Source organism: Rhinoraja longicauda, chromosome 14 (genome assembly GCF_053455715.1).
Source record: "Rhinoraja longicauda isolate Sanriku21f chromosome 14, sRhiLon1.1, whole genome shotgun sequence".
In the NCBI taxonomy this organism is placed as follows: Eukaryota; Metazoa; Chordata; class Chondrichthyes; order Rajiformes; family Arhynchobatidae; genus Rhinoraja; species Rhinoraja longicauda.
The window spans coordinates 16,915,063-16,931,494 of record NC_135966.1 but is presented as its reverse complement, the minus strand read 5'-3'; the positions used below and the strand labels follow the sequence as shown (position 1 = coordinate 16,931,494).

General features: G+C 39.5%; 1 protein-coding gene and 1 long non-coding RNA gene across 2 annotated transcripts in view; one reads left to right on the top strand and one right to left on the bottom strand.

The window, feature by feature from the left end:
• LOC144600102 (uncharacterized) overlaps positions 1 to 16,432 on the top strand; it is a 183,915-nt gene that overhangs the window by 62,719 nt on the left and 104,764 nt on the right. The window lies entirely within an intron of this gene.
• The window catches only part of LOC144600100 (dnaJ homolog subfamily C member 18-like), a 28,403-nt gene that overhangs the window by 11,491 nt on the left and 480 nt on the right, over positions 1 to 16,432 (bottom strand). Inside the window, exons 2-4 of the mRNA XM_078411517.1 lie at positions 14,357 to 14,534; positions 13,257 to 13,402; positions 3,362 to 3,547 (exon numbers count right to left, since the gene is read on the bottom strand). Of these exons, the coding sequence (XP_078267643.1) occupies positions 3,362 to 3,547; positions 13,257 to 13,402; positions 14,357 to 14,534 (510 nt within the window). The remainder of the gene's footprint in view (positions 1 to 3,361; positions 3,548 to 13,256; positions 13,403 to 14,356; positions 14,535 to 16,432) is intronic.

Here is a 16,432-nt window from a genome sequence, read left to right as displayed (position 1 = left end):
ACAGCAACAATGTGTTTAGAATTCTTGTTTCTATATTGAGATGCTTTCTTCCAGAACACCCTACATTCTGAAATAATCTCAGTGGATTGTGAGGATAACCTATATCCAAAGAGAGGACAGAGAAAACAATTCTCCTGTTAGCCTGAAATCAACCGACAAGAAAATCCATTATTGGTGTGAAAAAAATTAGAAAATCATAATATCCTTAGAGAGAATGAACATAGTATATAAAAGTAAAATCATGTTTAACAATAACATACTGGAGGATGCACTAGAGAAGTGTTAGTTAGCAAGGTAGGGTAGCAATGGTAGAAGCTGACAAACGTGTGATAGCTGAAGATTGTGATACAAGTAAGAGTTTTTGGTAAAATGCATAGAGCACTGTCTAAAGGGTCGAAATTATTAGCAATATATGGGTCATTTTAAGGTTGGCATGCTGCAATGTGGAAGCTACTAATCTTTTAGGATCAGTACTAAGACACCAGTTATATATTTCCCCGAATATATATATTGATGGTCAAGATATATATTTTTTAGCACTTTAGAATTTTTTTAATGATGGCAGATTTCATTGAAAACTACAATCTGTGACAGGGTGTATACTGAAAACTTATTTTACCCTAGATGGAATCTAGACAGCACAATATTGAAGTACATGAGTAGGAAGGAACTGCAGATGCTGGTTTAAACCAAAGATAGACACAAAATGCTGGAGTAACTCAGCGGGGCAGGCAGCATCTCTGGAGAGAAGGAATGGGTGATGTTTCGGGTCGAGACCTTTCTTCAGACTGAGAGTCTATCTATTGAAGTACATGAGACAGTTTATAAGTTATGAACCATTGCTTCACTTAGGATAGTGAATTTTTAGAAATCTTTATCTCAATCACTGTTTTAAACATTCAAATCAATTTTAAATTTTTTTTTTAAAGGATGCTAAATGATCTGCAGGTCAAGTTAAGCCATTAACATTGAATGATGTAACAGGCTTGAGGGGTTGTATTTCTAACATCTGCTCTTATTTTTGATGACATCCAATACTTTAAAAGATTTGTTAATAGGCCTGTGATTTAAAAAAACAGAAAATTCACCTTTCTCCCTGACACATCTAAAAAGGACATCTTTTGTTTTCAAAATTGATCGGTTCTATTCCGCCTAGTAGATATAGGATGAGAATTGATAATCAGAGTCTGTAACAGTTGATAAATCTTTATTTTACTCAATTTCTTGTTTTGTGCAATCTCAAGGGAGATGGAGTTTCCCTTCAAGCTCTAAGCAACACAAATAATCTAAGGAATGACACCGTTTCAACATCTGCATTCAACATTTTGCTTAAAGTCCACTTGCACTTCATTAAAAATTTTTTTTAATGATGTGCAACCAAACGAATGAATCGAAACTTCTTTAACTGGATTATGTTTTTCTTTGATTAGTGCACAATGATTATTCATCTTGTGTGATTTCACATTAAAACACAAATCCATATTTCAATGAGTTATGTCAGAACACAAGATGTAGGAACAAAATGGAAAGGCCACACGGAGTTAGTGTTTGAAGTAACGGGCGATTTGTTAAACTGGTGTGCACCAGAAGGACACACAGGCCATCAATTTAAAAAAAACGTTATAATTTATAAAATCAATATCAACAGGGAAAATGGCAAGTAAACATTCGAGCAATCAAAGTGTAGATTCACTTGAGAGCGCAGTGCACTGAAATTTCATATGGATGGATCCACAACACTGTAATGAGATACGCCTCTTGAATTTTGTCAGTATTTTCAGATAGGCATTAAATCATTCCAATGCCTAAAAAGACAAACATTTCCTCTTTCCCGTGTAGCTATGATTATTCTAATCATAATAGTTTGATTTTTACTTTTTGTAAATCAGGACTGGCAAATCTAATTTCTCCTAAAAGTAACCTAGTCACTTCAAAACCAAAGGATGCCTGAACAAAGCAAGAATTTTCCTTCCACTGGATTTTTAGATGGAAGACTGGCTTTGAGTTTTATTGCCGAATTTGTGGCTAGCAAGAAAGGAATGACTTCTATTTACAAAGTAGCTTTCATAAATATAAGGTAACCCAAGGTTATTTAGTCACTTCTACAACGTAGGAATAACATATTCAAATTTAATACAAAGATTTAACAAACTATTTTTACCAGAATGTGCCTGGATTAAGGGCTATTAGCTACTAGGTTGGACAAACTTTGATTGTTTTCTCTAGAATACCAGAGGTTAAAAGGAGACCTGATAGAAGTATATAAAATTATGAGCAGCATAAATCGAGTAGATGGTCAGAACCTTTTTCCCCCAGGATGCCAATATCAAATACAAGCGGGCTTAGCTTTAAGGTGAGAGGGACAAATTTTAAGGGAAATATGCAGAGCAAGTTTTTTTTTTTAAACACAGAGGGTTGCAAGTTCCTTGAATGTGCTGCCAGAGTTGATGGTGGAGACAGGTATGATAAGGTCATTTAAGAGACTTTTAGATGGGCACAAGGATTTGCAGAGAGTGGAGAGATATGTACTATCTGCAAGTAGATAAGAGTTAGTCTTGGCATCATGGTCGGCCAATATATTGTGGGCTGAAGGGGCTATTCCTGTGCTGTATTATTCATCTTGTGTGATTTCACATTAAAACTCAAATCCATATTTCAATGAGTTATGTCAGAACACAAGATGTAGGAACAAAATGGAAAGGCCACACGGAGTTAGTGTTTGAAGTAATGTGTTTTGAAGTAACTGGTTCTGTAAGCGAAACAGAAGTAGAAGAGGTCATTCGACACCTTGCCATTGCTTGCCCATTCAATGAGATCTTAGCTCACCTTCTACCTCACCGTCCACATGAACCCCATCCTCCTCAATCTAATCACCTTTCAGCCTCTGCTGTGAAGACACTGAATGAGTGAGTCCCCCAGGATAAGAATTCCCAAGATTCACCACCGTCTTGGTAAAGAGGCTCCCGTTCATCTCTCTATGTTGTAATAAGCAAGATGACAATTAACTTGAAAAGTTTTAGAATGATAAACTGAAGTATAAATTTTCAACAGGACACCTTGGAGTATTCACCTCCACTTCAATCAGAATTAGTAGATAGTTAATCACCTCATCTGAAAAGAGGCAAGTCTGACAGAGCAGTAATCGTCTGTATTTCATGAGTGCCATTGTGGTGTTCAAATCTGACTGAAAATGCACAACTCACTGAGGCAAGTTTTGTTGCCAGTAAATGGGAAAAAAAACTACTGCTACATTTTCATCTGGCTGACACCAACAGTTTTACAAGAGATTATGTGAAGAGATCTCGTTATCAATGTGATTATTATGCACAAACTAATCCTTTTGCACGATTGTAATACCAACCTGTTGGGAACCTTCCACCAAAGAACATGTTGAATACATCTTCAGGTGTTATATCTGCTTCAAATTCTCTGTAATGGCTTGAACTGTCAGCGTCGGAACTGCGGAAGGTTGTGAATTCCTTTTTACGTTGATCATATTGTTTTCGTTTTTCAGGATTGCTCAAAATGGCATATGCATTTCCTATTGCTAAAAAAAAAACATGCGTCACTTCAGTTTCAGTATTTGTGTCCTGATTTTGCCAATAGCTCAGTCTTGACCACTGTTTGAAAAACCTATAAATGTTGTAAGTTTTGTTAATAATTACACAACCAAAACATTAGACTCTGCATTCAAATTAGACGAAATACCTTTAGTTGTTAAATAATTTTTGGAACACAAGAACCTCTGCCCTCATTCAATGATATCAGCTACTCTATGATTTCACTCCACATGCATGCATTTGTCCTTCATCCTTTAATACCTTAGCATAACAAATATTTATTTGTCAGAGATTTCAAATTAAACATTAAAATAGCTGTGAATTTAAACTTCCTCTTTACTAATCCTTGGGGTTAAGAGACATTTTACCTTCAATTATTTTCTGCACTGTTCCTTACACTTTACTGATCTACATTAATGGATCCCCAAGACAATGTCACTGCTGATAGCCTTCCATCATTTTAAAAGTACTCTATTCTCTCTTCTCTTGGTCCATAGTGGATCGCCTCACATTGTTGACAGGGGAATTCATGTAACCACACTTTTGCACAATTGCCTAGCCTCTCACTTTTTGTAGTCACCTACACTGCTATAGATTTGTATCTATAGCAAATATTCATGGCTTTCTATTCCTTCACTCACATAATTAGTAAATAGTAAATAATTGACACCCCACAGACATTGTGGGCCATTATCATGTCCGACCAATGGAAGTATTTGCCTTTTATTCTCACCACCTCCTGTCAGTCACCTAACTTCCTTACAAGTTACTGAAGAAGGGTTTTGACCCGAAATGTCACCCATTCCTTCTCTCCCGAGATGCTGCCTGACCCGCTGAGTTACTCCAGCATTTTGTGTCTACCTTCCTTACAAGTTTAATAATTTGTCTTCAATTCCATGAATTTAGATGTTGTCAAAAAATATTAAGAAGAACCTTAGCACAAGCTTTCAGGACATTCATAGAATTTATCTTGTCTATTACTTTGGTCATTTCTTCAAAAACTTCCAATCAAGTTCACCAGGCAAGCTTGTTCTTAATATCATTTTGCTGGAACTCTGTGTTCAACTCAAAGTTTTAAGTGTTCAATTACACTATCATTGATTTACCAATTTTAATGATTTTCTGACAAATGAAGTCAGGTTACATATTCCAGGTTAATGCCTTTACCTCGCATCATTCTTGAATAGTGGATCACACAAGCAATTTTCAAAGCAGAAGGTAGGGTTCCCGAATCAAGAGAATTTTGCAAGATTATATTTCGGGCAACCAACATTCTCACCTACTTCCTTTATACCCTGGGATGGAAACATCTGGTCCTGGGGACATTTCATTATTTTCTTCACAAATGTTATTTGCTTACATTAATTTTGGTGTGTCCCCGTCCCTGATTCAATATTGGCTTCCTTGGGATGTCCAGCAGCTTTCTATCCTCTTCCTAAACTGTAAATATTGACGCAAAGCAATTATTCAATATGTCTGCCATTGTCTTGTTTTTCATTAATATATTGCCAATATCAATTTTAACAGGGGCCATATGGCTCCTGACTACCCATTTTCTCTCAGTTGTAGAATTAGTAGATGCTGGTATACTTGGAACATTAATAACTGCTTCCCCTATCAAACACTACATCAACCATAATCCTTTTATGATGGCTATTAGATAAATGCTCACATGCTGAAACTGCTGACTAAATTAGGCTTGAAATTAAAAAGTAAGCCTTCCAGTTATGTTTGGAACAATTTTGTGAGTATAAAGTATTTTTAAGAGAGTAAATAAGGAGAAACACCCTCCCCCTGCTATTCCACATCACCACGAGCGAACTGGTAAGTGGCTGATATCCAGTGAACAACGAAAAAGGGAAAATGAAAGAAAGGGATCAAGATAATCAAAAAAAGTATCTATTGGGAAATGAAAATGTTTGCGACTACAGGTTATAACCTGGGTTATACTTTTTTATTTATTTTTTTTAAAGATTTTTATTTTTAGGTAATACCTGAAAGGTAATATTTTCAGGTCTATAGAGCAAGTGCACGAGGAGACTAATTGCATAACACTTTCCAAAAGCTTGCAGAGAAATATGACGATAAAATGTTGACAAAGGTTTCAAGAGCATTCACAACTTTTGGCAAAAAAAGTGATCCATTCTGTTTGGCAAGAGATCAAATACATTTCAGAATGGAAAAGATGCTATCAAAAATGGTCTTAATCCATGAATAAAGTCAGAAAGATTTACAATGGAGATACAATAAGTGATGCTGCAAAATTAATTTCTACGGTTACTGGAAAAACAGAAGCTTTGTCAACTTTCAGGAGCATTTTGGATACTTGGTCAAAGAAGAATTGTTCCAAAGTAATATGATCAGAACTATTCATTAAACACCATGTTGCATATATGGACAGAAATTTTATGCATACCCATTTAATCTCCGTTTACCCGAGTCAGTTTAACATCACTTGAAATTGTAATGAAGGTGAACAGCTGGAACTTAAGTGTCCTCTGCATTTTACGAAGTACATTTTTATAAAGGTCAAATTTATACTGTCAAAGTCAAGTAAAGATTCGAGTAGAAACCATTCCCCCCTTCGATCCTAACCTTCTAGAATTAAGAACTCAAACATATCTCAAAATATAATCCAATGCAGGAAAAGTGCAAAATTTGCCACACTGGGGACTTTAGTGGTGCCAGATGCAGGGACCCATCACGGACAATTATCCCTCCACCATCAAAGAAGATCTTCAAGAAGTGTTTCTTCGAGAAGACAGCTAATATCAAAGACCCCCGGCACCCTGGCTATGCTCTCATCGCTGCTACCATTGAGGTTGTGGTACAGGAACTCTAGAACCATTACCTCCAGGTTCAAGAACAATATCTTCCCATCAACCAGCATGTTCTTGAACCACACTGCATGACACTCATCATAACCTAACGAAGCAACAAACTACCATGGACTGTTTATAGGTTTTACGACGTGCTTCAACGTGCACTATTAGAGTCCGGTTATCTAGTATAATTGATCATTTATTTGGATTATTGTATATCTATTTGTGTTTTTGCATTAATGTGCCTGTAAATTTGCAGCAAGAATTTCATTATTCTGCTCCCAATGCATATGATAATTAAACAAAAAACAGATTCCTGGAGAAACTCAGCAGGTCAGGCAGCATCTGTGGAATGAATGGACAGATGACATTTTGTGTTGGGAACACAAGTGAACAAGGTGAATGAGGCGAGTTTCAGTTGGAGAAATTGAAAGGACTTATCATCCTGGAGTGACTGGTCTTAGTGGGTGTATAAAATAAAGGTAGACACTCGCAGAGCGACTGTGTTGGGCGAGGCAGTGCAAAGGCGCAAGTACCTTGTGGAGGGCAAGTGTGAGGCTTTGGCTCAAGAAGCTTTGGTAGAGAATGTGAGGGCAGGATGAAGTTCATTGTGTTTTTTTCTTTCTTTTGTAGAACATCCTTGGTCTAATGCAATAGAGATGGCAGTTTGGGCAGCAGTATGCTCTTCCTGCAGGATGTGGGGAGACTTCCAGGGTCCCTGACGACTTCACTTGTGGGAGGTGCGTCCAGTTGCAGCTCGTTTTTAGACCATGTTAGGGAATTGAGCCAACAGCTGGATGACCTCAGGATCATCCAAGAAACTAAGGATGTCACAGATACCAGATACACTGGGAAAGCAAATTGGTGACCACCAGGAAAGAAAGTAGGCAGAGAGTGCAGGAATCCTCTGTGGCCATTCTCTTCAGAGGTGTGTCCCTTTGGATACTGTACGAGGGGGGGGGGGGGGGGGGGGGGAAGGGGGAGGAGAAAGCAGCAGTAGCAGCAGCAGCCTGGTTGTGGCATCAGGCCTCGATCTGAGGGACTGAGGAGACAAGTGAATTTAGGCAGAACGATAGTGATAGGAGACATTAATTAGGGGACAGACAGGAAATTCTGCGGCAATAAACTAGACTCCAGGATGGTGTGTTGCCTCTCTGTTGCCAAGGTCCTGGATATCTCACAGCAGCTGTCAAACATTCTCAAAGGAGAGGGCAAGCAAACACAAGTTGATGTACACGATGGCACAAGTACCATACCCAGAAAAAGGGTTGAGGTCCTGCAGAGTGAATATAGAAAGTAAGCTAAAAGGTTAAAAAGTAGGACCTCGAGGATAGTAATCTCCAGATTGTTTCCGGTGCCAAGTGCCAGTGTGGGTAAAAACAGGAAGATATGAAGGTGAACGCGGGCTGGGGAATTGGTGCAGGAGTCAAGGATTCAAATTTTTGGACCATCAGGATCTCTTTTGGGACAGAGGTGACCCGTACAAGATGACAGGTTGCACCTGAACTGGACAGGAATGAATATGCTGGTGGACAGGTTTGCTAGTGTTACTCAGGAGGGTTTAAACTAGATTAGCAGTGGAACCGGAACCGCTTCAGGAGTGAGGCAGATAAGAGGCTGGAAGTCAGTATAAAAGGTGAAGAAAGGTAGACACAAAATGCTGGAGTAACTCAGCGGGTCAGGCAGCATCTCTGGATAGAAGGAATTGGCGACGTTTTGGGTGGAGATCCTTCTTCAGAAGAAAGGTAAATAGGATAGGCAGGAACACAGCAGGGAGGAGAGGAAGACTGATGGATCAAATTGCAAGAGGCCTGACTGGTAAAGTGAATGAATTCAGGGCAGCAAACCTGAATTCAGGACTAGCAAACCTGTCCACCAGCATATTTGTTCCCTTCCAGTGCAGGTGCAACCTGTCTACTTCAATCACATGCCTGGCATCATTCACTAACATTAGGTAAAGTACAATCCCCTCCCCCATCTGCAGTTCCTTGCATCTAAAAGACAATAGGGTTGTCATGGTAGAGGGTTTTATATAGATTGCTCTAGTGTCAAGGGTTTAGACAGGGCGGAATTTGTCAAATGTGTCCAGGAAAGATTTCTTAGGCAATATGTGGAGGGTCCTACAAGGGAAGAGGGCAAAGCTTGATCTTGGCTTTGGAAATTGTAAGGACAAGTGACTGAAGTGTCAGTAGGCAAGCTTTTTGACCAGCAACCACAGTTCTATTAGCTTTAAAATAGTTATGGATAAAGACAGGGTGGGCCCACAAGTTAAAGTTCTGAATTGGGGCAAAGCCAACTTTGATGGTAATAGACAGGAACTTGCTAAAGTTGATTGGAGTTGGTTGTTTGTGGCAAAGAGATGTTCAGAAAGTTATTTAAAAGTGTGATGATGAGAGTTCAAAGCATGCAAGTTCCTGTTAGAGTGAAAGGCAAGGCAACTGGGAGTTAAAAATCCTGGATGACAAAAGAAATTGAGGTTCAGGTCAGGAATAAGGAGGGAGCATGGGACAGGTAAAGGCAGTTGAGGTTGTGTAGGTTTACAGCACTGAGGAGCATAATTATGGAGGAAATCAGGTGTGCAAAAAGGGGCCAGGAGTTGACTCGAGCAAATTAGATTAAGGAGAATCAAGAAATATTGAATGTACATTAAGGAAAAGAGAGTGACTAGAGAGAAGAGCCCATCAGAAACAAAAGCAGTCATCAATGTGTAGGGCCTCATGCTAGGATTGAGGGGGTGCTGGACATCATAAGGCGTATGAAGGTAGATAAATCTCACAGCCCTGATTATATATATCCGCAGACACAGTGGGAGATAGAGAAGTTGTAGGCGTCCTGGTGAGACATATGAATATAATTAGACACAACTGTTATGTTGAATGACTGGAGGGTGGTTAAAGTTGTGTAACTATTTAAGAAGGGCTGCAGGGAAAAGCTTGAGAATTATAGAACAGTGAGCCTAACATCTGTGGCAGGCAAGTCACTCGAAAGGATTACAAGGTATACAATATTTATTCATCTGGATAGCTGAGGCTGATTATGGATAGATAATCAGCATGGTTTTTTGTTAAATGCTCCAATTTTAGGTAACCTAACCCCCCCCCCCCCCCCCCCCCCCCCGGTACTTTATCATAGAGTACTTGGCCTTATCTCAGTGAATGAGGGCAGGCATGTGATTGACATGTCTGTGGAGGAACTCTTTTGGAGTAATAACCATAGTTTAGTAAGCTTCAAGATAGTTGTGGAAAAAACTTGGTCCTCGAGTTAGGGACCTAAACTGGGCACGGCAAATTTCACTCATGTTAGCAATGAGCTGGCAGAAATAGATTGGGAACTGTTTTTATAGGTGAAAACAGCATCAGATAAGTGGTAGGTGTTTAAAAGCAAGATAGAATTCAGAGTCTCTGTAAGGGTAAGAGGCAAAGACAGGAAGTTTAGGGAATGGTAATGAACATTTGATCAGGGAAAAGAATTGTATATTCAGTATGGAAAATAAAAAAACCAACAAGTGATTGGAAATCTGTAAGAAATAATGCATCACAGGGTTTAATTTAGTTTAGGGATCAGTGCTGGAATCTTTGATGTTTATAATATAAGTGACTTGGACGGGAATGTAGGTGGTATGATTAGTAAGTGGGCAGATGACATGAAAATTAGGAGTTGTAGTTAGAAAAGGTTGTCTTTGGATAAAGCATGACAAGGTCAGCTGGAAAGTTGGGAGGAGCAGCAGCAGATGGAAATTAATCCAGACAAGTCTGAGGAATGTATTTGGTTAATCAAATTCTGATAGGACATATTGTAAATGTCAAGGACCTTAGAAGCATTGATATAGAGAGAACTTGGGTACCAGCCTGTAGCTTCCTGAAAGTGGTGACACAGGTGCATCGGGTTGTGAAAAAGGCATTTGGTATGCTTCGTAGGCCAAGGCACTGAGTAGAAGTTATGTCATCATGATGCATCTGTACAAAACATAGCTTAGACCACACTTAGTGTCTTGTGTACCATTCTGATTGCTCACCACAAGAAAGTATGTGGTAGGAACAGAGAGAGTGCACAAGAAATTCACCAGGGAGTTGCCTGGAATTGAGGCCATTAGTTAGAAAGAGAGATTGGGCAGTTTGGGTTGAGTCTAACTGAAATACAGGAGCCGTTTATAAAATATCACCAACAATCTGGCATGGTCCAGCCACATTGATGCTATGGTCAAGAAGGTACAGCCATGTTTCTACTTCCTCAGAAATTTGACATGTCTCCAATTCTACAGATGCACCATAGAAATCATCCTTTCAGATGCATCACAGCTTAGTATGGCAACTGCTTGGACCAAGATGACTAAGACGGCAAGAAATTGCAAAGGGTTGTACCCACTGCATCACATAAACCAGCCTCACCATCCTACCCCTCCCTCCCACCTCAATTGACTCCATCTGCACATCACATTGCTTCGGGAAAACAGCCAACATAATCAAGGACCACACACGGCATTCTCTCATCTCCCCTCCCCTGTTGGGCAGCAGATGCAGAAGTTTAAAAGCATAAACCACCAGATTCAAGAACAGTTTCTTTCCCATTGTTATCAGAATCTTGAACAGATCTCTCACATACTAAGGAAAAAAAACTGCAGATGCTGGTTTAAATCGAAGGTAGACACAAAATGCTGGAGTAACTCAGCGGGTCAGGCAGCATCTCTGGAGAGAAGGAATGGGTGACGTTTCGGATCAAGACCCTTCTTCAGACTGATGTCAGGGAAGGGGGCGGGACAAAGATAGGATGTAGTCGGTGACAGGAAGACTAGTGGGAGAAGTAGGAAGGGGGAGGGGATAGAGAGGGAAAGCAGGGACTATCTGAAGTTAGAGAAGTCAATGTTCATACTGCTGCACCTCCTCCAACCTCATCTACTGTATCCGCTGTTCCAGATGTCAACTTCTCTACATCGGCGAGACCAAACGCAGGCTCGGCGATTGTTTCGCTGAACACCTCCGCTCAGTCCATCTTAACCAACCTGATCTCCCGGTGGCTCAGCACTTCAACTCCCCCTCCCATTCCCGATCTGACCTTTCTGTCCTGGGCCTCCACCATTGTCAGAGTGAGGCCCAGCGCAAATTGGAGGAACAGTACCTCATATTTCTCTTGGGTGGTTTACACCCCAGTGGTATGAACATTGACTTCTCTAACTTCATATGGTCCCTGCTTTCCCTCTCTATCCCTCCCCCTTCCCAGTTCTCCCACTAGTCTTCCTGTCTCTGACTACATCCTATCTTTGTCCCGCCCTCTCATTAGTCTGAAGGGTCTCGACCCGAAACATCGCCCATTTCTTCTCTCCAGAGATGCTGCCTGAACCGCTGAGTTACTCCAGCATTTTGTGTCTACCTTCTCACATACTAAATATATATTCCCGATCTTCTAGTCTACATCATTGCAACTCTTGCACTTTTTATTTACCTGCACTTTCTCTGAAGCTGCAATGCTATATTCTGCATCCGGGTTCCTTTCTTTTTTTGCACTGCCTGTTCTACTCATGTATGATATAATTACACTCAGTCATGATATGATTTACCTGCATAGCACATAAAATAAAGTTTTTCATTGTTTCTTGGTCCAAGTGATAATAATAAGAAACCAAACCAAGGAAGTGGTGGAAGCAGAGGCTGATACAATTGCACCATTTAAAAGGGATTTGGGATGGATTTGGATAGGAAATGTGTAGAGGAATACGGACCTAATGTGGATATACAGAATTAGTACCAATAGGCATTATCACAAACATAGAAGAGAAGAGCTGTAAGAGCCCATTTCTTTGCTATACAATTCTGTGATTCTACGATTTTATGTAGACTTATATTGCAACTGAAATGTTCCTTTAAAATGAATTAATGAGATGACAGTAGTATCGAAGCAATATTGATATCTTACAAAAAGAAAATCTGATGGAACAAAACACTATCCATTGTACAATGACCTCATTTAGCACTCAGTCGCTGAGTTTTATGGTATTATATAGAGAGAGAGAGACGCGTTACTGATAGAGTTGCTAAGCCAGGAACCTGGCACAAATCCAATAATGAATCACCTTACAGCTTGATATGGAGAGGGTGACTATGATGACTGGGCTCGGCTAAGAGGTTCAATGCTAAAATGTGCGGTTCAGAGCTGCACCCTGGCTGGCCAATGCTAAGGACTGGTAACAAGCTCAACGTTGGTCACTGGCCTTTTAGCTTATTACCATAGAGAACTGTCCTGGCTTGGGCAAGCTTGCAGCCATGCGAAGGGAGATAACAGCTAACATCACATCCCGCAGATAGTATTGAGGGAGACCATACGATCTGGGCAGTACATCAACACGTGGGTTGGGTGCTGCCAGTTTCCAGCAACTGCCTACATTTGGGCACGGAAGTATCATACAACCTACACAACACATCCAACACCAGCCCCCACAGGTAGCCTCTTGATACAAAGCTCTGAGTGATTCTTTGTTGCAGAAGGGCCAGCAAAATATACAGGGTTGGTGCCAGAATCTCATTACAGTACTATATAAACCCAACTAATGTCAGATTTGGTGGAGTGAGCATTTAACTGGAGGACCAAGAGTGCTATAATGAACACATATGCTTCGGGGTGGTGCTGCTCAGGGTACTAGTACACAGAAAATTTACTAAATATAAAATGATTGATTTTAGAAAATAGAATCAATAATTAAATCAGTAATCAAAAAATAAAACAAGCATTAAGCTTCCAAGATTGCTAATGATTTAAATTAAAATTTCAAGAATGCTCTCTTAACTTTTGGCACTTTATATAATTAATTTTCAAAATATTGTTTTGAGCTTTCTTTTAATGATAAAGTGAGATTCTGATGCAAATTATATCATCTTTCTACCTTTAAATGCATCTGTTGCTCCAGGGGCACAGTTTTTATCAGGATGGAACTTCAATGCCAGCTTCCTATAGGCTTTCTTCAAATCTTCTTCATCAGCACTTTTATCAACTCCCAAAATTTCATAGTAATTCTTACATCTTTTTGTCCTGAAAAACATTGACATTAAAATTCAACTGATAACCTGTGATCTGGATGTCCCCTTCAGGAATTGGGGGAGAACAGGGCAGGGGGGGCAGAAAATCAGCACCAGAAAAGCAAAGTTACACAGCAGATTTGGGGGGCGTTGCCTAATCTTGAGTTTCACATTAGAGACCAGACTCAAATGAAGTTGCAGCACTGGCAAAGACAGATCAAGATCCATTTATCAAGAACTTTTAATTGGGAGTATGCATCATCCTTTATTTGCCCTCATCTTCCCAACCACTAACTGATTAGCTATAACATTACATTCTGCACTGTTACTTTGTCTCTTTTGTATACTCGTGTATGGTATGATCTGCCTGGATAGTACACTAAACAAAATTTTCCACTGTATCTCGATGCACATGACCGTAATCATCCAATACCAATTACATTAAAATATTTGTATACTCAACCAATCCAAGTATACTTAACCAAAGCAAGAAACTAATTTTTGCTGTACAATCACTTTTTAAAATGCAGAAATAATTTTCTCACATCTGCACACTAGCTGGAGCATACAAGAGAGTGAAGGTCAAGCTAAGTATTATCTTTCTGTGAACGTAGCTATTAGCACTTCAACACGATTGGCAATCACACTACCGTAAAAGATATCATTTTTCGGACAACAGAATTAAATGAGTACAGAAACATCAAAAAACTTTAATGTAACCACATAATAAAAGAGACGGGCTTTTAAGATTATTTTCCTCTTTACAGACACTTAACTCTTACTTTTACGCAAAAATCGTCCAGTAACTCCAATTAAGCATTTTTAAATGAAGGCATTTTTGCATTTTTTAATTCAAATCAAAGTTAAGCATCAGAGCCAAGAATAAATTCAAGCTTTTGCACAACAGCTTGGCAATACATAGATGGTTATACTTTGTGCTTCTACAGTCCAATTGGTATGGTCTCACCTCTGTACTCCTTCAAATTGTTCTTGCGTGTAACCCTTGGCAGCTTCATGAATTTCTTCAGCTGTATTTCCATTTACACACTTTTTGAATTTGCTGGACGTAGTATCAGAGTCATCAGCCTCCTTGGTACTTGTCCAGTCAGCAGCACATTGATCTCTAATTATTGAATTAATTAGTGCTAAAATTCAAAATAGAACCATTAAAAATAACATTTATTTGTACAATGAAACAAAGACAAGCAGACAATTAGATCACTTAGATTTAGAAAGGTTAACTTGACCACGTTTAATTTTCACAAGAACATTCATAATAATTTTAACATATTAAATCAGAAATTACTGCATTTTAAAATATTAGTGAATTTTAATGAATAAATCTCAGTGCAATGTTCTTGTGTTTAAATCATAAAAATGTACCCAGGAACAAGCCTCTACACTCCATCTGTCTATATTACACCTCAGAAATATCTAATTGGCCATTCAGCAATCAGAAGTAAAGAAATGTAAATGAAAATTGTTTTTCTTTTTATTACCTTACCAAATGAGCTTAATTTTAAAATCTTACAATGACAAATTGTTTTCTTGTCTATGCTCAAACTGCAATGTGCATTTACATTGCACCTTTCACACAGCAAAATGTACTAGATTAAGATTTGAAGGATCGGCCTGTGCTATCAGGACAATCTTAATCGATGGGGAGGGATTAAGGGCAAACAATAAATGAAATGAAATAAAATAAAAAAGGATTTCATCTTGCACTAAACGTTATTCCCTTTATACTGTATTGGTACACTGTAGACAGCTCGATTGGAACCACATATAGTCTTTCCACTGACTGGTTATTACACAACAGCTTCAGTTCAGTTTAGTTTATTGTCACGTGTACCAAGGAACAGTGAAAAGTTTTTGTTGCGATCTAACCAGTCAGTGGAAAGACAATGCATGATTACAATCGATCCATTACAGTGTAGAGATACATGATAAGAGTGTGGAGCGATTTTAATAGGAGTTTGTAGATCTGCTTCTGTGGCTGGTACGCAAATAGTCGCCTGGGTTAGGCGCCATCTTGGAAGCATTTTCACTGTACCGAGAGGTACACGTGACAATAAACTAAACTAAACAAATGGATGGGGACTGTAAAGACAGTAGTTGATCCAAAGCTCAGTTGTTAGCATCTGCTTTTACACAGCCTGACACTTTACAAAAGTATATAACTCCAAATGCTGAAAATTATACTCTTCAACCTGACAAGTTTGCTTGTTCTCGCTTTCCACATACATGCCTGTTGTACTGAAAACCAGCACTGTGTTTTCGTCTTGATATAGAAACATAGAAAATAGGTGCAGTAGGCCATTCGGCCCTTCGAGCCTGCACCGCCATTCAATATGATCATGGCTGATCATCCAGCACAGTAACCTGTACCTGCCTTCTCTCCATACCCCCTGATCCCTTTAGCAAAAAGGGCCACATCTAACTCCCTCTTAAATATAGCCAATGAACTGGCCTCAACTACCTTCTGTGGCAGAGAATTCCACAGACTCGCCACTCTCTCATCTCGGTCCTAAAAGACTTCGCCCTTATCCTTAAGCTGTGATATAACGTTCTACACAGCAGGATTATCATTTACCAATTGATAGACTCTGAAACTTTGGGGAAAATGTGAGACAGTTCTTTCTCACCATTCAGGTATACTTCATGCAACTCAAATCAACCACTCTCACGGGGGACTCACAACTGTCATTCCTTCACCTCTCATTTCTTTAACATACAAGGTGCGTACACACACACACACACGGTTGCTCCAAACAAAACATGAAGTAGCAATTGTAATAAACCCCTGGTGGAAGGACTTCCAAGTATCTCCTAAGGAGGTTGCCCAACACTTCGACATTCTGTTTACATTTCAGCATCACCAGGACTAGCTCTTCGTTGACCTTCTGTTTTTGAATGAATGGTCACGTAGAGCTTGAACTGATCCAATATTCCCCTTCCCTGGTTTAGCCTTCACCACTCATATAGCCTCGCCTTGAATACCTTCCCCAGCCCCAGATCATCCCTCTCCCCACCCCTAGTGTAG